The sequence below is a fragment of the Papilio machaon genome, chromosome 5, assembly GCF_912999745.1.
Source record: "Papilio machaon chromosome 5, ilPapMach1.1, whole genome shotgun sequence".
In the NCBI taxonomy this organism is placed as follows: Eukaryota; Metazoa; Arthropoda; class Insecta; order Lepidoptera; family Papilionidae; genus Papilio; species Papilio machaon.
In genome coordinates this window covers 5,439,481-5,462,513 of record NC_059990.1, presented here as the reverse complement: position 1 = coordinate 5,462,513, position 23,033 = coordinate 5,439,481, and the positions used below count along the sequence as shown (strand labels likewise).

The 23,033-nt window shown below is 33.4% G+C and overlaps 1 protein-coding gene across 5 annotated transcripts; it reads left to right on the top strand.

Moving 5' to 3' along the window:
• The first annotated feature begins 331 nt into the window (after positions 1-331).
• On the top strand, positions 332-22,484 carry LOC106708851 (nascent polypeptide-associated complex subunit alpha, muscle-specific form). Of its 5 annotated transcripts, none has more exons than XM_045678189.1 (9): positions 332-494; positions 12,281-12,458; positions 13,862-13,993; positions 16,915-17,082; positions 17,692-17,951; positions 18,742-20,785; positions 20,877-21,083; positions 21,169-21,293; positions 21,574-22,484. In XM_045678189.1, the coding sequence occupies exons 2-9, from the start codon at positions 12,353-12,355 to the stop codon at positions 22,369-22,371; spliced, it is 3,840 nt and encodes a 1,279-aa protein (XP_045534145.1). In that variant the 5' UTR covers positions 332-494; positions 12,281-12,352; the 3' UTR covers positions 22,372-22,484. The 5 variants fall into 5 exon arrangements, with proteins under 5 accessions (XP_045534145.1, XP_045534144.1, XP_045534146.1 ...); XM_045678188.1 differs by lacking the exon at positions 332-494 and adding an exon at positions 11,272-11,289; XM_045678190.1 differs by lacking the exons at positions 332-494; positions 16,915-17,082 and adding an exon at positions 11,273-11,289.
• Positions 22,485-23,033: the final 549 nt, after the last annotated feature.

Here is a 23,033-nt window from a genome sequence, read left to right as displayed (position 1 = left end):
TCTGACACATTGGAGAATCGTTTAAAGATTACATAAGAAGTCCATTTGTAGCTTTTTCAACTAAATCACTTAGGGTTCTCTCTTTGTAACCACCACTTTGGATATGGCTTTCTGTTTACTATGCCATGTATGTAGATAATCAATAAGACTATAAAGGTAATTAAAATTGATATAAGTTTAATAATAGGAAGAGAAATCACGCAATGACGCCATTATAACCAAGTAACCAAGGCAACTGGTTTTTGGCGGGAAGCGCCCACGCGACATCAGCCTCTTCAAGCGGAGCAAACAAACAAATAGCAAAATAGTCGAGTATTCGTCCGCAGTGCACCGCGCGACGCGACGCACAACGACAGCTTGACTGATCGAATATTCGCGAATCTTAACTTATAATATAAAAAAAAACAAATAATAATTATTTACTAACGATATAATTTAATTATTTGTAATTTATAACAATTGGACTATCAACTGGAAATAGCTAAACTTTACTGGTGAGTGGAAGCGTAAAAGCACCTTTGATTATTTTAATTGTAATACATTTTTATAACGTTAGATCATTACTATTTCGCATAGAAACATCCAGTATGGAAAATGAAAAATAGAAGATTTTTTTTTTTTAATACAATATCTATATTATTACATAAATATCTGTAATCCCACTGGCTTTAATTTGACATTTTGTGGATAAACGAATATAAAAGAAAGAAAATATTAGGATAATTAATGACGTCACTTATACAATTCTTTATAGCGTAATAAATGACATATGAGGATATAACACTTCATATGTTAAATTAATATAACCTTGCATAATTCCTGCTACATTTTACGTCTATTAAAATTGCGAAATGACAACGACATAAATATTTAATAATTTTTATATAGATGATTTTATGAAGAAATTTACCTTTCTTTTGTAGTCTAGTATTGTTGGTGTATCTATATAATTACTGTTATAGAAAATGTGCCAGGATAAGAAATATAAGACTAAGAAGTGATGCTCTTCTATATTTTCTGCCTGTAATATACATTACATAGGTTTTACATATGTAAGTGATGTTAATACTGGAAGGTATTAGAGAAAGGTTGTGATTTAAAAGCTAACTTTCGAGGTACTCATGAAAAGTAATATAACAAGAAAGACATAACGCAGAAGGGAGACACATTTATCGTGGGAAGAAGTTTATATACTTTCTGACACGGTTGTTTGGCTTTATTAGGACTATAAACGCCTTGTTTATTAGAACTACTTTAACCACCCACAGTTATATATAAATAGGCAAATAGGCTTACCTTATTAGTTACCTACAAGGAACGAGTGTCACAAATCACGAAAGACTAGGCCTCTTAAAAAAGAATACATATTAAAGTCTGGTAATAATTCCAATAAATGTATTATAATTGAAGAAAGTACACATTGATTACGGAACTTCATAGGCATCTTATCTTACTAATATTATAAATGCGAATGTTTAGATGGACGGATGGATGGATGATTGTTTGAAGGTATCTTCGGAACGGCTTAACGGATCTTGATGAAATTTGGCAAAGTTGTAAAACATAGTCTGGAAGAATACACAGCTTCTTATAAAGTTTTTTTTTAAATTCCGCGCGGACGGAGTCGCGGGCAATAGCTAGTTATGTATACATATGTACAAAATACATATTGTGAACAGTAACATCATCTATTAAAATATTGGTCATTTTATTTAAATTATTTCAAAATACTTTGACTTCAGATTCTTTACGACATCTTGTTCTTGACTATAAATTAATCATATCGTTTGTTAAATACACGTCTCACAATTAACTTTAATTGACTGTGATTTCGGACATTCTATTTGACTCTTTAATAGAAGACAATGAGCGGGCTAGACTGACTACTAACTATATTAAGTAAATTTCTATGATCTTAATGACCCAGGTCAACAATTTATTAAAAATCTTTTAAATACTTAGATAATATTATGTTTGTTTATAATAAAGGTAAATATCAACTCAGAATAAGAAGACATTGATATCTGTTAACGTACATATTGCCTGAAGGTCACTCAAAGTGAGTCTCGTTATCTAGAAATTGGCAATAAGCTTAATTAATGTATATCTTAAAAGCATTGATTTATACTACATATTTAATTATAATAATAAATGACGTATGTATGTACCTACGTCATCTTCCTAATAATCTTACGGATTTTCTTTAATTCATCCTACACAAGATTTAAAGTAGGGTGTTTAGGGATAAATGTTTTCCTTCAGCAGAATTACTTGAAAATTGACTATTAAATATATAATATAATATACTAGGGCGAAGTCACCAACTTTAAGTATACCTATAGTGATGATATGATTTATATTACCTTACAAAGTGATTGCGCATTTGATCATTTCATCGAAAAGGTGAAAGGTTAATAGGAGCTTTGGAGTGGCATCGACTGTCTGTTCGTTTCGCGAAGGGGATCGGGATAGCTGCTATGAAACGAGTGGCCCAAATACGATTTTATTCATTTTTCACGATGACAGCGACTTGCACGGCCTGGCACAGAGTTAACTTTTCTTTCATGCTCAATGACAAACATGAACTCTTTTTGCTATATATAATTGGTTGACGTCATATGAATTTTTAAATTTCGATATTTTTCTACATAGTTCAATATATACATTTTATTTGAAGTAACCGTATCTTAGTGGTTATGATGCCTACATTTTGTGCTTGAGTAATATTTTTAAAAAAGTATTGAATGTTCATAAAGTTTTTTTTGTTTCATTTACATTAAACACAGTACAATATACATCATTACAATAAGTGTCCCCATTGCGGGTTTGTCCAAACACTTTCATACTACGCTATGAAATGTAACAGAACGTAAGTTCATATTTTCTTTGCAGTAACTCGCTTTAAAGTAGCTCGTTCATACCTTCATATACAAGGTGCAAATACAGCTAATAATTTTACTAGTTTTCAGTTTAATAAAGTAGTAAACTAGTATTTCCACACCCAAAACAATCAGACTGTTTTGTAGACTTTTTGTAACACCTTTGTTAGCAAGCAAATAAAATAACGATAGGAATCGTTAACGTTTATCATTACAAACAATAACCTCTCAAAGAGACGTCATACTTTAGTGATAAATCAAATTTAATTTCCGTCGTGTATGAAGTCTTGTGTGGGCGTTGTATGACTGTTAATGTTCTAGCTTATTAGCAGGTTTCTACGTCGACATTAATGATACAGATATAACAAGTACAAATCGGGTTGTTTCTGCCTTAGATTGAAATAACTCTGCTCCTATTTACATAAGCATGTTAAGTCTATGTAGGACCATAGGGTCCCTAAAGATGATTAAGGACAGACACTGGCTCACCACTACCACACTGGAGCGCAGGCGCACGTCCGCTTCGTACCGCGTTCGTCACTCAACTACCCAGAGACAGCTGTCCCTCCCAGTGTGGTACATGAGACAGTGAATTGTATCTATTCCATAGACACAAACACTACATCCCTTCCTTGTTAACAAGTTTTATTTTATTATTATTTTCAACTCAATAAACATCTTATATATATTTTTTTACTGTAATTATAAATTAATAATTTCCAACCAGATTGTTTCATTCATTAATGTTTGATGTATCTTCATTTAAATTTCCATTACATTTCCATTCCCCTTCCACTCTTTTTAGATGTGTAACGTTCATTCTTAGTATTTGTCCAGTTTCTTCATTCCTTACCGTGACATGTAGTTTTTCCGACTACATGAGGCGTAGAGATAAATGTACTACTTGCAAGTTTGTTTGTCCTATCTAATTCTTTAACATAAATTTCGAGTCCTCTGGGGCAACCTCAATTCCAATTGAATGGAATTCTCTGTAGTCAGCAATAGAAGTGTTCCAATTTAATGGTAACCGAAGTGTTTCCAATTTAATGGTAACCGAAGTGTTTCCAATTTAATGGTAACCGAAGTGTTTCCAATTTAATGGTAACCGAAGTGTTTCCAATTTAATGGTAACCGAAGTGTTTCCAATTTAATGGTAACCGAAGTGTTTCCAATTTAATGGTAACCGAAGTGTTTCCAATTTAATGGTAACCGAAGTGTTTCCAATTTAATGGTAACCGAAGTGTTTCCAATTTAATGGTAACCGAAGTGTTTCCAATTTAATGGTAACCGAAGTGTTTCCAATTTAATGGTAACCGAAGTGTTTCCAATTTAATGGTAACCGAAGTGTTTCCAATTTAATGGTAACCGAAGTGTTTCCAATTTAATGGTAACCTAACTGTTTCCAATTTAATGGTAACCTAACTGTTTCCAATTTAATGGTAATCTAAGTGTTTCCAATTTAATGGTAACCTAAGTGTTTCCAATTTAATGGTAACCTAACTGTTTCCAATTTAATGGTAACCTAACTGTTTCCAATTAAATGGTAATCTAAGTGTTTCCAATTTAATGGTAATCTAAGTGTTTCCAATTTAATGGTAATCTAAGTGTTTCCAATTTAATGGTTACCTAACTGTTTCCAATTTAATGGTAATCTAAGTGTTTCCAATTAAATGGTAATCTAAGTGTTTCCAATTCAATGGTAATCTAAGTGTTTCCAATTTAATGGTAATCTAAGTGTTTCCAATTTAATGGTAACCTAACTGTTTCCAATTTAATGGTAATCTAAGTGTTTCCAATTTAATGGTAACCTAACTGTTTCCAATTAAATGGTAATCTAAGTGTTTCCAATTTAATGGTTACCTAACTGTTTCCAATTTAATAGTAATCTAAGTGTTTCCAATTTAATGTATTCACATCTACTGAAAATCATTACCACCAATTTAATTTTTTGATTACCGAACTCCAACTAATGAACTTTATAACAAACAAAATTACTTAATGTCACTCAAATGTTTAAATTTAGGACTTGTACTCTCATAATGAACATAACAAATAAAAACATTAAGTCTAACATTAAACTCGAAAAAAGAGATAACAAACATAACTGACGTAACAAACACAAATTAAATCTATTACTCCGCGAACTATCTATGGAATAAAACTATTTCGTTCGAAGACGTTCAAATGTTTAACAACTGTCAGACGAGATAAAGAATTGTAACAATATTAATGCTTTCAAAAACAAACTTAAATCATATATCATCGCTGAACTGTAATAATCTCTCAATATTTTCTACATATATAACTTTGTCATTTCTGTCAAGTTAGATTCTCTTCTATAGTTGTGTTAAGGTTTACTTTGCTTTATATTGATCCTGTATTCTGTATCTATATTACGTATTAACCCGCAAGCCTGTATGATATACATATTTATTTTTCGGGTATATCAATAATTGTTCAGCATAGTTTAATAACATTTAAAAACTTCACAAAACATTTGTTTATAGCAAACGCTTTAAACTTACACCTTCCTTACAACGCACAGAAAAATAAAAATAAATGCAATTATTCATAACTATTTTTTTTATAAAATTACGAGCACGGATTTACAGAAGTTGTTTACGCACGGCGGTACGGTTCCGAACATATCTACTCCTTTTTTTTTTTTTCATTGTAAGTGAAGCATTGTGTGTTTTTTTTTTTTATGAGAAATAAAGATCTTTAAACCTAAACCTAATGGTAGTCATAAAAATTAATTAAATTAAAAGAAATTTACATCATCTGATTAAATGATGTACTCATCGAACAACGCCATCAGAAGTCATGTCGTCATAACAAGAACAATGTTTACATTTCCGTGCATGTGACTGTACAACCAACTTAATGGATATCTGCAATAATTAACAACTGATATAGGAGAACGGTAGGTCTTGTTGCTAACAAACATTTTACGTATAATTTAGATATATTTTGTAGTACAGAAAATACAAAACAAAACAAAAGTGTGAGTCATTGTCACTACCAGTGGCTGCAATGAACTCCCCTCGAAGATATACTATGATCGCCATGAATAGTACGAAGAAAAGTATATAGATTAACCTTAAATTAAGTTGAAATCTAAATTTTTTCATTATTTTATATAAATGAACATAAATTTCATATAAACCAAACGGCTATGCCAATAAAGTATTTACTATTTAATCACGATAATTATGCATTATTCAAATGCACACTTAGCTAATCCATTTCCCTTTTTTTTAAAAAAAAATTGCAGTTGTTGCTTTACTAAGTATCAATGTTATCATAAGTCATAAGATCATTGGTTTAAGTATGTATCAATTCACTAATCACTCAGCGTTCCAGCCGACGCCATGATGTATTATCAAGCCGGCGTATCAACAACACTCAAGCTTAATGTCAAAATTAAGTATTGAATTAAATAATTTGTTGTATGTCGAAACTAACCCGAATAATAATAATATCGTGTAGCATCGAATCTTATCCCTGTTTTTTCGTTTAAAGAAAAGTTCTGAAGGGGTCTTTCGTGTTACAGAGTGAGGAGTACAGTTATACATCACAAAATACTAATATAATGTTTCTCTTATATTCGTGTTTTTTTTTTTTTTTGCTTGCACTTATTCTAAGGCACTTTAAGATATCCTTATTTTGAAGCTCAACTTCCCCATTCATTTGCGGCCAATATGGAACAGTACTAAAAGTTTAATATTGCAATCTTCACAAAAAGTTTTAAACTCTTCATTTACAAACTGCTGGCCATTATCTGCAGTGATTGAATGTGGATAGCCCAGTCGACTAAAGAGTTCCTTCAGGATGTTAATAATTTGTGAAACTGTTATGGTCCTGGTCACAGGTGGGCGCAGTTAATCAAAAGTTAACTTCATTAATCTTTAATTCGTTAAATAAAAATGTAACTTCGTTATTCGTTTAAGCCTTTAATTAATGAAAATTTAACGCAAGTTAAAGTTGACAGTTAAAGTAAATTTTTGTTAATATTATTAGGGACAATCAGGCAAATGGCCATATGAATAATCTCCGAATCGCATGGATCGACTTTGTCGAGACTATCAATAGAACCTAGGCTATATTTTTTTTTCGCGCTTACGAAATCACGGACGAACGCTAAACCTATCTATAGTTTAGTTATATTTTAAATTCAAATAAAACTTAGACGATTGGGTCGATGTACTACTGCCTGTACAATACACATGACAGCGTGCACTAGTTACACACACTTGTATACTACACTGACAATGATGGACAAATTACCTTTTCAGTCATTTTTTTTTTCGACATTCCGACGTCACGGAATTAGAGAGTTAACTAAATTTAGACAACACAAATTTTCTATTAAACTGTGAGACCTGGTAATATTCAAAAGAAAATAATCAAAACTTTTGTGCAGTATTTACATGTATCTGTTACTATTTGCACCCGGATATTCATTTGCTCATGCTCCCACAATTGAACATTTAATTTTACGTATAATTTGGTAATATATATATATTTTGCTAAGGACCCACGAACAGACTTTAGTATTAACTACTTTTTTATTTATTAACATAGGTTTATCAATAAAACTTCTTAACATCAGAGGGAACTTATTGTAACATTGATAAATAAACTATATAACCAATCCAGTGATACATCTCAACGCATCAAACTATACAACTGAGATGCCATCGATAACTTCTAGCATCTAATGTTATATCGTCGGATCTAATGTTATATGTTAAATAAAGTTAAATTGCTCTCAGTGTACAGAGTGTACGTCACATGACCACGACATAACGAAAACAACCGATTGCGGGTGATGTCTTCTATCTTTCTTATCACCTATAAAATCGTTATAGTCAATTAGTAAGAATATGTTTTGACTTATTTTCAACGACATTCGATTTATTTTAAAACAATCTTTCAATATACGCAAAAATCATAATTACACTAACACAATTATTCTATCTCTTTCTTTATTTTTTCTCGTTTTAGCGTATACTTTTTTGTTGTAAACAAACAAATTATCTTCGCTATTGTAATAATATACCTCTCTTTTTAGCAGTCGTTCAGCTGCTTCCTACTGAAAATGTTCGATTTAAATCTAAAATCTAAAATACCTTCAATTTAATGAAAGTTCTTTTGTTTTTACTAATACTTCTTATTTAAAAGAAGTCCGAGACATTAAATTCAATCTAATGAATTTCATTTTGTACAATGTAATAAAATAGTTTAGAATATCTCTAATTTACTAGAAACCCAAATTATAAATGTATACTTTTCAATACTCCGAAGGTACCTTGTTAGGTTTACCTATTTACGCATTCATATATCCAATTTAATGGATATCCAAAATAGACGAAGATATATCTCCAATTTAATGGAAATCCAGAGCACTACATATCTGTATTATCTATATATATAAATGAAAGTCGTATTAGTCACACTATTTATAACTCAAGAACGGCTGAATCGATTTGACTGAAAATTGGTGGGCAGGCAGCTCAGAACCAGGAAACGGACATAGGACTACCTCTACCCCGTTTTCTATCCTTTTATTCCGCGTGGACAAAGTCGCGGGTAAAAGCTAGTTTTAGTTAAAATGATAGCCGATTTACAAAATACGGCCTGTACCTGTCATTTTACGTGAAATACTTAGTTGCAGTTAATAGATAATAGACCCATATTTCGTATGACACTGTTTTAGATCCTAGAACGGTTCGTTGAAGAAGATTCACAAATACCTTTGCCAGAAATATAATTATTTCTGAACAAAATAAATATGTCAGTTGATACTTATTGTAGCATTTGATGTGTCTCGTTACAGAGAATATTTGATGACCAAATAGTGAGTGGATTAATATAACAGATTTAAAACATCTTTACAATTAAATCAGGCCACCCGTTGACCCCGCCTTTTATTGACGTTCCTTACACTTATGAAGATTGATATTGTAAGTACTCGAAGGTATAATAATTTACAATAATTTCAATCGCTTTTTTTACAATTAATTTTTTACAGTTAGCTGTAATAATTTGTAAATATTATTGACAATTAAAATTTTTGTGAACTAAACTTTAATAGACAAATATTCCTACTCATGATAATAAATAGATAACGACGGCGGAAGTGATATCGCATGCTTGCAATAAATCATCATTACTATTTTACACGTATACAACTTATAAAATCGGATAATACTGTAAACTAATGTTCCCCGTATCATATTGTCATCTTTCTTCTATTATGAAATCTATAATAATTGTACTCTACTTTTAGGCATAAAATTAAATATCTTGATTGAAAGTTTTAATTTACACACAAGTATTTTATTACTTAGGGCGCAAAATACGGACATAGTTACCAATTTTCTATTTTTTTTTTTTTTTTTTTTTTTTTTTTTTTTTCACCTCGTCGCCATTTGTAGGACCATAGGGTCCCTAAAGATGATTAAGGACAGACACTGGCTCACCACTACCACACTGGAGCGCAGGCGCACGTCCGCTTCGTACCGTGTTCGTCACTCAACTACCCAGAGACAGCTGTCCCTCCCAGTGTGGTACATGAGACAGTGAATTGTATCTATTCCATAGACACAAACACTACAGTCTATAAATTATATAATATCATTTAATGCACCAAAACGGTACAAGTTTCATTTGACATTTTCGTGACTTGTTAACGTGCTTCAGTTCTATTACTTAAAATATAACGAATTTTATTTCAAATATTTTAACGGACTTTAGGTTTAATAACGACACGAGACACTTTTTTTTAAACAGCACTATAGAATAAATAATTCAGTCTTATGCGGCCACTTACCTGATACAGATAATTGACCGAATACTTAGTTTTATTGTGGCATGCTGAACATGACAAAAAAAATCTTATGCTCGACGTTAAATATCTTAAAAATCAATTAGTAGCGAATATTAATTATTTAATAACCTCTAAAGTAATATGACAATACGAAAAAAACATATTATTCGATTTACGAAAAAAAATCGTCTACTGGTCTACAATAAAATAATTTCCGTTTTGTTAATATTGCATGTTTGACCTTCGGGTAATGTTTCCGTAAAAATACAGGCGCCGGGAAGTCATTACGATAAACTGTACAAATTAAACCATTTTAAACAAGACTGCATACATGCAATTCAAATATTAATATATTTATACCTTATATTACATTTATGATTTGGAATTTAGGAACTTAGTAAATACTTACTGTTTACCTATAGACCGACCAGGATACCTGATCCGGGTGGCATAAGTCAAAATAAATTATAGCTCATTAGCGCCTTCATGGCAATGTCAAAAAAGAGTTACAAAATATTTTTTGTACTGTAGCCGTCGTCATTTTTTTTTATTTGATGTAATTTTTTATGCCCATGTCAGGATCGCATATTTTCTGACAGAACTTACCGCGTTTGCAGCGCCTTTCGCACCGGGCCAGATATCCTTGTACTACTATATAAACTATCAAGTTGCGAGAAGTCAGTTAAAGTTATTTATTCACTTGTTCCGGCTATACAATGATCTCTGCTTAAACAGATTGCAAATGAAACCTTGAAGATATTCAAGCATCTTACAATAATCATTTAGAGTTAAAGGTGAGCACGACAACCAAAATAGTAGTGACGCAATTTCAATGAAGGATATTTCGTACTGGACCTATAAACCGACAAAATATAAATCAGTGTATTAAAAGATATATTCTTTGTTAGGTATACGCATCTACATTTTGTTCGGGTTACTTTTTGTTTACCATTTAAGCAGACAATTTATGAACAAGTTAAATCGTTGGCTAAGGTCAACGTTATTCATCGACGGTGGCATTGAGTTGTATGATGTGTGCGTAATTTTCTGATCATTGTTTAATTATAGACTATACTGCAACTTTTCTCGGATATGGTATTATTGAATTTAATTATTCAATCCAGGCTTGGTGTGGCAGTGAAGTAACACGGGCCTAATGACGATTAAATCAAAGATACGTCTCTTAATTTAATTTTGTTACGGTTTAAATATAATTAACTATCTACTAATTAGTTGTGTTTGCTTTTGTGAAAAAAAATAAATTGGAAAAAAATAAGGTACATATCACAGCGATTGCACCTTGGCGAGTTCATTATACCCGCTCATATAACTGGCAGTAAATACGATAATATCTTAAATGTCAAACTTAACATTATTTTGACATAAATCACAAGACAAAAAATAGAAAACGTATTTCGTAACTTGTTAAAGGATTAATATTTTCATACCGTTGTTTTTACAGTATATATTTTGTTAATAAGTATACTTAGTTGTTTATATTTTAAAATGTCGGTCCGACAAGTTTCGTCTTTACGGTCGGCGAAGGTAATCAAATCGGCGATAAGTCAAACTAGATCGGTAGATATACCTTTATTTGTTTAATTATTTTTTTTACCCCATCGACTTTTTGATTTGTTGATTCTAAAATTTATAAGTACAAAGTGACATCATTGTATTTTATCGTATTCTTTATTTAAGTATTGTAATATTATTACTTACATATTTTATTTTGTGAACCCCATGTTCAGACGCGACCTTTGAAGCATCTATTAAGGGTAAAATGGCAAACTGAGTATGTACAAAAACACTAGTTCAGTTCAATAGGAGCGAATTCAATTGAAAATAACTTCGGTTTAAATATTATTAGTATGCAATAATACCTTACAAAATAGTTTTGTCATACATAAGCTCTTGCAAGTCATTTGACATACCTACGATTCTGACAGGTGACCATATAGCAAGTTTTTATGCAATGGTATGCAATGTTCGCATACTTGTGTAGGGCTTAAAGCAACTTTTTACAACCTACTTTTTACCATGTTACACAAACTGCAATTTACCAGTAATTGGCAGTGTTTAAAATTTAGTTGCTTAATCCTAACTTAAGGTTAACTTTAAGCTTTTGATAAAACAAGCGATTAGTGCACACAACTACCTCTATATGTTAGACGGTCATAACTAGTTCAAATCTACAAACTTTTAACAAATGTACATTCCCCAAATTTTCGCCCATTTTAGGGTAATTAAAAAGTTTTGTTATACTAATTACTTTTGGAACAAACGGGTTAGAAATTGTATAACATAAGCTGCTGTATTAGTGTCATAAAACATAATTTCTTTTCGGAGCTATAAGTGAAGCAAAATAGGACTACTTATAAACCAGAATTTTCTTCTGAGTTGTGTCTTCAGACTATTTCTCCACATTGCTAGGAAATCTTCAGCATTAAAATAAACTTTAACTTTGTTTTTTAATCAAATGCACCACTGTGTGATTTTCTTTTCCAAAACATGTGGTTCCTAACATACCCAGCTAGAAAGTTCCTAGGCAACTACATTATGTAATTTGCAGAGTTTGGGTATCCGTCGTACGAATATACCTACAACGACTACGTTATCGAAAAACTACTTCTCTTGTTCATCGATGGGTGTGCGCCAGAACCCGTGGACACCGACCAAGCGCCGAGGACCTATCGCCGCGGAGGCAGCCAGCCCGGGGCCGGCCGTCGTCTCCCTACCCTCACTAATAGGTACATAAAATTAATTAGTTATTGTCGTAACTTTTTCGTAACAGTCGCAAATTCTCAAGTTTCGGATTAAAGAAAATCAGATCTAGTTAGCTAAAAGTTATTATATATATTACCTTTCAAATAATAAATGTATATATAGGTACTCTTATAGTTTCACGGAAAACAAAATTAAAACTTGCTTCAAAAGGAAAAATATGGTATCATCTTGGTCAAAATACGTATGTTATCGTAAAAATTAAATTTTGTGTTTGTTTTATAAACAACATGCAATGTTAAATTTGGTTTGCTAATAAGTCAGCTTGTGATGTATGGATTTAGGCGAGGTGTTCGCGATTCGCAAGTAGCGCTGACATCATGCGGAGGTTGCGAGATTATCGCGTTCGCGCGGCCTCGCTCGCGTTCAGACGCTCTGTGACATCATTCCGCAAAACATTCAGTACTTGTTTTTCTCGTTTCAAACGACGCAGTCGCATAGAACATACATTGTGTATCATTTTACTTTTTTATTAAATCCTTTAAAGTATATCAGTGCTTTAAGTAGTATTGTCTCGTGAAGTGTCAATTAATTCGGTTTTGGCTGCCATCTGGACCGTCTGTGGGCGACGCTGACCTTCATAAGGTTAGCTCGATGTTGTTCTCTTGCTCGAAACATTTACCGATGTTTTAAACCAAAAGGATAATTTGGTAATTCTTTTTTCCTCTTTTATTTTTCGAAAAGTATTTTCTTAATTATATTTTACTACATTAGGTGTCACTGTTCGATTTTGGAACATAAATAATAATTTACCCACGTCCGTAGTTGCGAGATTTAACTATATATTGGGATAAACAATAATTATTACTTTAAAAAGTCTTTCAATTAATTTATTTTATAAATAAAAGCAGAGATATTTCTTACTAACAAATTGCTCATTGTATTACATCCTTAAATTTAGCATTAGCCTACGTGTCATCAATAGAATGTAAAATAAACTTAGTCACAATATGTTGTACTTTAAATATATTAAATAGAATTTGTCAAAATAGCAAAGCGACAACTGCCAAGAGACATTCGCAATTTGCAAATGAGTTTCGCACCTTTAATCGACGGAGGAGGGAACGCACGAAAAGAGAATATTTTGCCTTCCTATGCATTCCATCCTCCATCAATTCCACTTTCCTTTCACATACTTTCCTTATAAAAAAGGTGGGAAGGAATAGAGATTTAGGCCTCTGGCACACGTACTCATCAGACGAAACGCGGAATTGCTTTCACTTCACGCCTGCCTTTTGTGTGGTCTGTATTGCACCGGGCGAGTCGTCCCATTTGTGCAATATATGTTGTTGTTGCTGGAGTCTACCATATACAGCATTGTGTTAAGAAAATGCTGTTTAACTACTTTGATCATACGGGTACTTTGTAGGTAAACCGCCCCCGGAATCCCGCAAGCCGAGAGCGCCGGCGTTCACTTTCGGACAGAAGTTGGAGCTTGCCGCTAGTGGGCACGCCGGTCCAGGACCCGCCACCTACAACACTGAAGGAATGACCGCCAAAGGTTAGTACACTGATTACAAAGCTATATTCTAAAAAATATTTTTAGTGCTGTGTAAACATATGAAATGTGAAGTGGAGTGATTAGGAGGACCAAGGGATTTATCTTTAACTTTGCAAAATTACCCTACGATCAGCGAAGGCCCCAATTAATTATGCTGGTGCTAGATATATTATTTTTCAAATGGTACAAAAGTGTTTACAGCATTGTATACCATGATTGTTTTATGTAATTGTTGTTTAGTGTTTCCACAGTTTGTGAGCTGCCTTATTTAGCATTACACATGACCCGTCTTCACCTTATTTATATTTAAATCGTTAGGTTTTTAAAGTTTTACTATCCACTTGTACGATAATGAAAAACCCCAAGGAAAATAATAACATTAATTATTTGTAAACATGTAGCTGTTTCACCTTTCTTATCTTTAAGTATAAAGAGATTTAATGCAGAAGAACTTTAACTGGAAACAGTATCGTTTTCTAGTTTATGATTGTTTACAGCTCTTAATTAACTATAGGCGATTTATATTGTGACAGATCATTTTATTTCATTCTATTAATTTTAATGTTACTAGCTGAATGTCTACTAAGTAATATAGGTGTGTACCGACTTTAGTTAAAATTAACAGCCATGTGACATGTTGTCAGTATGTTCAATAGAGCGAAACTAAATCGACGTCTTCGTTTGGCATCGTTTAGAAATAGTTTGATCAAGACTCCATCTGAAAATTGTCGTGAACTAGATAATTGTAATTTATACGACGGACAATTGACTGAGTGTCGCCCACGACTGTTATTTGTTGTGTTATAGAGAGTCAACATGTCTGCTAAAAGTAACAATTTCTTCTTCAGTTTAATTATATTACTGTACGTAAGTTTACTGCGAAATATCAAACCTAAAAGCTTACAGATTAGATGTTTGTCTAAATAACGTGCCATATACGGTGTGATAACAGTGACAATTTCGCACGCCAACACAGTGTCACTTAGCGTGGGTGGTCTGGATAATGATTTAATTGAGTAATTGCAGTGTCAAGTGCAGCTGACTGGGAAACTTGCTTGATGTAACAACTTTTGTAGCTATTTTCCATTACGTTATAAAATAAACAATATATTATATGCGAAGACAAATCGACCAAACAGGAATTGGTTATTAAGAGATCTTCACCATTATGACAAAATATGCGTCCTTATCCCATTAACCCATCCTTTTCCCCTTAGGTAACAAAACATGCAGTTGAAATACGCTCACTTAAAACACAAATAAGTTGCTAAGTTAATTGTTGATAGGGAAATGTGTCGTGACCTCGGTTAGTATGTTGGAAATGTAATGTTTACAAATATTTCTGTAAGGGTATACGTATTTTCTAATGGGTCATGATTTCATGACGCCGTATAATTTGCATTAACGACGTCGCCCGCCTTATTTATACGTTTCTTCCTGTTCGCTTGTTTAATGTTCGCCCGACGATTTAAATCGAAGTCATTAAAACTGTATAATCAGTTTGCTGTGAACTATTTAGACATATTATATGTAAGAGCGGTAAACGTGATACGCATAGACTTCCGCTGTAGATGCGGAGAAAAACATGAAATGTCCTAGCTTGGATTTCTTTCCGGTTATTTTTTATTGATCTGTAGTACCTACTCATATAAGTTATAGCTTATACTAGCTGACACTAAAAGGTATCTTATTTATATCAAATATATTACGATAATACGCAAATGAAAGGAAAAATACTATCGCAAACCTGCTTCTTTTAGTTTTCACACAGAGACAATCGTCATTGTATCGTCATCGAAAAAATTTATATTAAAATTTGTGCAGCGCCTGGCTATCGGGTGTTAAGTGCACTAAAATGTCATACTAATTTAGCCATAATTAACGATGACGATACGAAGCCGATTGTGACAAATATTCATGCTAGGTTCTAGTTAAATTGAAGGTGTTTAGGAAAATCAGAGAGCTGTAAAGTTTAAGTGATAGTTCAAATTAGTATACATGTATGATTTAACTGAACAATCCGACTGTACAATTAAATTGAAGGTTTCTAGCGGCCGTCAAGAAAACCAATATTATTTTTCATGACCGTATTAGGAGAACGGCTTAAGCATTCGTTTCCTAAAAGCTTTATAAATTTGTAATACATTTTAATAAAAATGCAGTATATTCATGAATGAAATAATTAGCCTCGTTTTGAATGTGCACTTACTTGGATAAGTTAAAGCTCTGACATTGTTGGATAAGTTCGACTTGCCGTGTTTGTTGTCGCCAAATAAGTCCGTGTGCACGAAGGTGATCGGGGATGAGTCATATGGTGTAGGTGTCCGCTGAGCCTGGGAGGCAATATCCGATCGAGGCAGCCTCAGTCGCACATCCACTTTCATACAATTGCATCGTGCTGAGTTCGCATTTGTGTATTAAATCTTGGATAATTGTTTGTGTTTTGAATTTCTGTGGACCAATTTTGATCCGAGGTAGGTTAATACTATAATAATGACATTTTTATTTCTTATTTTAATTTCTTTATACACATGTTTTGTTGTAGCAAGTAACTAGTTGAAGCTTTAAAGACCAAACGATAAAATGGAATTTCAAGTTTATCGAAAATTTTTATTTTTTAATTTAATATTTGCCTAAATTTTCTGTGCATTTTAAAAACAAGAAAACTACAGTTCAAAGATTTTCATTTTACTGAAATGTTAGTTTTAGCTACCGTTATATGTATAAGGTAATATTTTAATGTTTTATAGTAATTTTGTTACTGAGGATAAATTGAATTCTCAAATATTTTCATTTTTTTAATGAATGTTTAGATTGTTTTGTTTTCGCTCTAAGTTAGTGGGAGTTTGGACTAGAGCTTAAAGCTTTTAAGGTTAGAGCTTAAATATTAACATCAAAGTATAGCAGCGTAAGTACGTCAGGTCGTGCGTCGGTTCCTGCGGCATCGCTACACGGGCGGTGGCCAGCGCCGCGTGTGCACCCGACGCCTGCCCCTTGTGACTACGAGCCCAGCAAAGCTGCTCGTCACGCGCCCGCTTTCTCTATCGGTCTTCGAGTCAGTATGCCGCAACCCGGTAGCCAGACCCCAGGTGCTAATGCTACAAGTCGTCTCGTAGTGTCTTGTGTATCGCTCATCTTGTACTTTATGGTCTTGTTACATTTTATCTCGCTCACCGAAAAACCGTGAAGTCTTATCACATTCATGTATTTGTATCTTGGTCTTCTTCTGTTTTGTGGTCTTGTTATTTTGCTTGTTGTTTTTATAGTATTTTGTTTTTAGTTTGTGTCCTATTCATCTTAAACTTCGTGATCTTACACATGATTTTTATTAATTGCACCTTTCTCACTTATATTGTATTTCGATCATTTTCAGTCGTTGTAGTTTCTGAATTGAGTATGAATTTCTTCATTGTTTCTATTTCATTAGTATTTCAGTTTAGCGAGACATTTTTTCACTTTTATTTTTGATAATCTTTATTTGTTTTTAAAACATTGATCCTGATTATACTATATTTGTGATTTTATCCGTCGCTTCTTTTGTTCACTATTGTTGTTAAAATATTTTTTATCAATTTTGTTTCTGTTCATTCTACAATGTGATATATTATCTATATCATATTTTATCTATTTCCATAAAAATATTCTGAATAAATTTTACAGATTTTGAATTTTAAAAGTTTGTATTATAACTTTTTCAGCACCCAACATCTATTCCATGCCTCCAGTCCTCGGAGAAGCGAAAGAGGGCAGTAAACGCGCAGCGCCAGCGTTCAGTATTACCGGTCGGGGCAAAACTATCGAGAGCAAAACGCCCATGCCCGGTCCGGGTACATACACCACCGATAAGGCAGCAGCGGTGCTTACTAAGAGACCACCCGCGTACACCATGGCACCAAGAAGGGAGGTCAAACAACCTTCTGCTTCTGTGCCAGGACCCGGAGTTTATTGCCCTGAAAAGGTATTATATTCACTTATTTTGAGTTTGCTACTGTTGCAAGTTCTTTTGCTTCGGCTTTTTTTCCCGAACTTTCGTAAACATCATGTGTTATTGAGTAAGTAATAACATAATATACGTGTATGAATGTCTGTTTATTATCGTAGTTCATGATTAACCTTTGCATGGTTTGTAAATTATGGCTGCAATAAGAAACTTAATAATGATATGTAATCATATTTAAAGAATCATTGCAAATTGGTGACTTTAACACTTCCATATACTAAATAGATGTTCTAACAATAGGTTTGCGTGAACCTTCCGTGGGCGCCATCGCATACATTTGGCATACGTCATTCGCGCTTCGCCGGCCAACCTGCATACCATCCTGCTCCAGAAGAAATCCCAACAATTTAAACCTCCCTGTAACTAACATAGTCCTTACTTTTTCTACTAAATTCATCTACAAGTACTAATATATTCATAACTTTAAAAATGTTTAATGCTTCAATACGACTTTGCTAATAGTTAATTTAAAAGCTGTAAGAATACGATCGAGAATCTTGAATATCTCCAATATCTCCATTTCAAATATGTGCGAGTTTCCAAGCTAACTACTAATATTAAAAATCGTTTAATGAAAAGGTACTTATGAACGTTTTTAATTGTAATATTTGGCTAACAAAAATTTATCTTATAATAACATAAGCGTAACCATTTATATTACTTCTATTTTTTTTCCACTTGGGTAGTTTAATTAGCGGTAAATATTGTTGTTGGGCATTTTTTTAATCTTATGTCTCCATATTTTCAGGCCGATGCAATTCTCCGTGAAAAATCTCCAAAGTATAGCCTTTCTGGTAAATTAAAAGTTGAAAAAATAGAATACTTACCAGCACCGAATGCATATAACCCTGAAAAGGCCGATAGGGTATTGAGAGAAAAGTCGCCCGCTTACTCGTTCCGAACAAAATCGGAGATTGTTAAAATACACGACGCCCCTGCACCAAATGTATATTCGCCTGAAAAGTCACTTAATGTTCTTAAAAGTGGCCCAAAGTATACGTTAGCTGGTAAAGGAGCAGCAGAAAAGCATGAAGTAACACCAGCGCCAAACTCATATAATCCACAGAAAGCTGATAAAATTCTACACGAAAGTTCGCCAGCTTACAGTATACGCACAAAGGAAATTGTGGAAAAAATTGAACAAACACCAGCTCCAAACGTATATGCTCCAGAAAAGTCAATGCATATGCTTAACGGTGGGCCCAAATTTAGTATTTCTGGTAAAAGTGAGTGCGTTAAAATTAATGAAACCCCTGCTCCTAATAGTTATAATCCACAAAAAGCTGACAAAGTTTTACATGAATCGTCTCCGTCGTACAGTTTCAGAATTAAGGAACAAAATGTTGTAAGAAGTGATTCCCCAGCGCCTAATGCATATTCCCCAGAGAACTGTATTAAAATTTTAGATACATCACCTAAATTTACAATAAGTGGAAAAGGAGCATCAAGCAAAACTGACGACTTTCCAGGACCAAATGCATATTGTCCGGACAAAGCCGATAAGCTTTTGCACGAGTCATCTCCATCATATACGTTTCGGCCAAAAGAACACTTAAAGAAAATTGAGAATACGCCTGCACCTAATGCTTATTTTCCAGAAAAATCTATAAATACATTTGACAACTCACCAAAATTTACTATAAGTGGAAAAGGAGTAACACCAAAACATGACAACACTCCTGCTCCAAATACTTATAGCTTAGATAAAGTCGATAAAATTTTATATGATTCTTCACCTTCGTATAGTTTTAGAACGAAGAATTGTAACGATAAACCCAGTGATACACCCGCCCCAAATATGTATGATCCCCAGTTACTAAATGGGACCCCTAAGTTTAGTCTTTATGGCAAAGGTACTGATGCTAAGCCATTGGATACTCCTGGACCAAATGCTTACGATCCCCATTTATTAGACGGGACTCCAAGATATACTATGGCAGGGAGGAATGTTCAAGAAAAATCATCTGATGTTCCAGCACCTAATGCCTATAATCCACTTTTGGCGGAAAATTCTCCCAAATTTACATTTTCTGGCCGTCCAGTAGACGGAAAGCCATCAGAGACTCCTGGTCCAACTAGTTATAACCCACATATTTCTAACGATTCTCCTAAATTTACTATATCTGGCAAAGGATCAAATGTAAAACCATCGGTTACTCCTGGGCCTAACACTTATGACCCAAATCTACCATCCAGTACGCCTATGTTTACAATAGCTGGTAAAGGACATCCAAGCAAAGTCATTGATACACCAGGACCAAATACCTACTTTACAGAAAAAGGGACTAATGCGATTTCAGAAAGTTCTCCCTCTTACACATTTAGGATTAAACACCTCCTTCCTAAGTCAGTCGATTCGCCTGCACCGAATTCCTATGATCCAAGCAAGTATATTCATTTGTTAGATGGTGTACCTAAATATTCTTTTGGGTTGAAAGGTCCAGCAGAAAAACCGTCTTCTAATCCCGCGCCTAATGCATATAATCCTGAAAAAGCTGATAAAGTACTTCACGAGCATTCTCCCGCTTTTACATTCCGTCCGAAGATTGAAAATAAGAAGATCGACGATACTCCGGCCCCTAATGTATATAACCCTGATAAGGCAGATAAAATTCTTTTGGATAACGCTCCACGTTATTCATTCAGAATTAAGACAAATCCTCCTAAGCCAGATAACGTCCCTGCTCCAAATTCATACAATCCCGATAAAGCAGATAAAGTTATGATGCATCACGCGCCACAATATTCCTTTAGGATTAAAACTGATAATTTGAAAGTTCAGGATACACCAGGTTAGCATTAATTTTTTAAGAGCTTTTATTATAATTATTTACCAAAAATTTGAAATATTGATAAAAACTTGTTTTTTTTTTTTAATTTAAGCGCCCAATACTTACAATATTCCTACAACCGTTCAAACTCCACTATATACAATATCTGGTCGACATAAGGAACCTATAGACGAACGTTTAAAGGTCCCATCTCCTGGCACATACAATCCAGAGAAGAGTTATAAATTTGTGTTAACATATTCGCCTCAATATACTTTTGGAGTCAAAATTCAAACAGATAAATATGCTGATTCGCCCGGTAAGTTAAATAAACCAACCCTTAAGGTTGAATATAAGACGTGTGTCTTAGTAATTTTTCTAACGTTTTACTTTGTCTGCTTCAGCCCCCAATACGTACAGAATAGCATCTGTATTGGATACTCCGGTCTACACGTTTTCAGGACGTCATAAACTTCCCGTAGACGACCGTGTTCGTGTTCCCGCGCCTGGCACCTACTTCCCCGAAAAGGTGAATAATATGTTAATCAATACTTTTGCAGCTAAATTTGTCATATTTTGTTTTAGTAAAAATAAAGCAATTCACAAACGTTATACGATGATCTATAATTTTTGTTTTTCTTACCGCTAAGTTAAATATCCTATTTTTAAAATTATGACGATGATGTGAAAAATAATTATGACAATGTAGTTTCAAATGATATTAGTTTTATTACATTTAATGGTTATAATTCAGGAGTATTTGTTGATTGTACTTAATAAAACATGAAAATTGATTAATATGTTTTCAGGTCCAGTTAAGTAAAACACCTCAGATTACGTTCGGCATTAAGCATTCTCCTCGCTTGGGTCAACTAAGGCCGATTACACCGCAACAACAAACAGATAAAGAAACTAATGAGGAAGTGCGTGTAACGCGGACACAAATCGTTTCGACGCCGAGAAACGCTGAAAGTCCTCGGTACGAAACCTACAATACAAACGAAAATATATCGAACAATATAATATCGCAAAACCATGTCGACGACTCGAACGAATCAAATATAAATGTTTATGATACTCGTACTCAAGTAACTCATTTAAGATCACCCAGTGAAGCTAGGAGTACGACTGCGACACCTGAACCAGTCCAAGAAACTCTGACTCAAGAGATTGTTTGGGTACCAGAAAAGCCTATTCGTCGTGGTTCCTACACCATAGATACGTCTGATGGAAATGGATCCTTTGAAAGGTACAATAGAAATGAAGTCGTTCCTGTCGAAGGAGGAGTTGTACATATGCATGAAAGTGGCGAGAGAGGTGGATCAAACACCAATCAAAATTATCAAGAATCTGTAGAAAGGGAAGGATATAAGCAAGTTACTGATAAGAGTGTCAGTAATACTAATGCCTTTGAAAAGAAGCAAGCTGGTTCTCAAGAAGTTCGTACAAACACAGATGTACAACACTTACCCAATGGAGGAACGTCAACGACTACCACTACAACAACAGTCAAAAAATTCGGCACGGCCGCTAAAGCTGCTAATTCTACAACCAATATCACACGTACCAAGGTCGCAGTCACATCACGTGATGTTGGTGTTAAGTAAAAAATAACTGACAAATTTAATTTACTACACGTCTTAAAAAGAACAGACTGGGCTTAAAGTAATTGCTTTAATCTTTATAATCGCATTTTATAGAGAGCTTCTTTATCGAGTTGAATTTTCAGATATCTCTATTTATGTTAAAAAATTCTTAGATTGTTTTTAATTTATTTAATAAATTATGGTTCACTTTGTCAAAATCACTTTTACTAATGTTATTAATTTTACTAATGAAAAATGTGATTTTAATAAATAATATTTTCTTATGTGTTTTGTTTTATTTTTCTCTGTGGAGTTTGATTTACACTATTCCATTTTATACTAACTAGGTGTCGCACGGAATTAAAAAAAAACCATAATAGATAGCCTATGTGTTCCTGCAGACTTCTACATTTGTGCCAAATTTCATAAAGATCCGTTGAGTTGTTCCGGCGATACATTGTAAGAAACATCTATCTATCCATCTAAACTTTCGCATTTATAATATTAGAAGTATGATATGCTACGGTACGAAATCACTACCTAAATAGTACTAAAAGAATAAAAATAGTAAAAGCTGATCGCCAATGTTTCTAATTACTAATATCTAACAAACTTGCTTTACTGATGTTCTCTCTAATGATTTTTTATGAATCGTTTACATAAAATATATTTTAATATACGGA

Bases quoted from the DNA above. Each gene is read 5' to 3' on its own strand.
- LOC106708851 (XM_045678189.1), top strand. From the start codon at position 12,353: ATGGGTGTGCGCCAGAACCCGTGGACACCGACCAAGCGCCGAGGACCT. The intron at 12,459-13,861 runs GTACATAAAATT...GGTACTTTGTAG, and splicing joins CTCCCTACCCTCACTAATAG to GTAAACCGCCCCCGGAATCC. The intron at 21,294-21,573 runs GTGAATAATATG...ATATGTTTTCAG, and splicing joins GCACCTACTTCCCCGAAAAG to GTCCAGTTAAGTAAAACACC.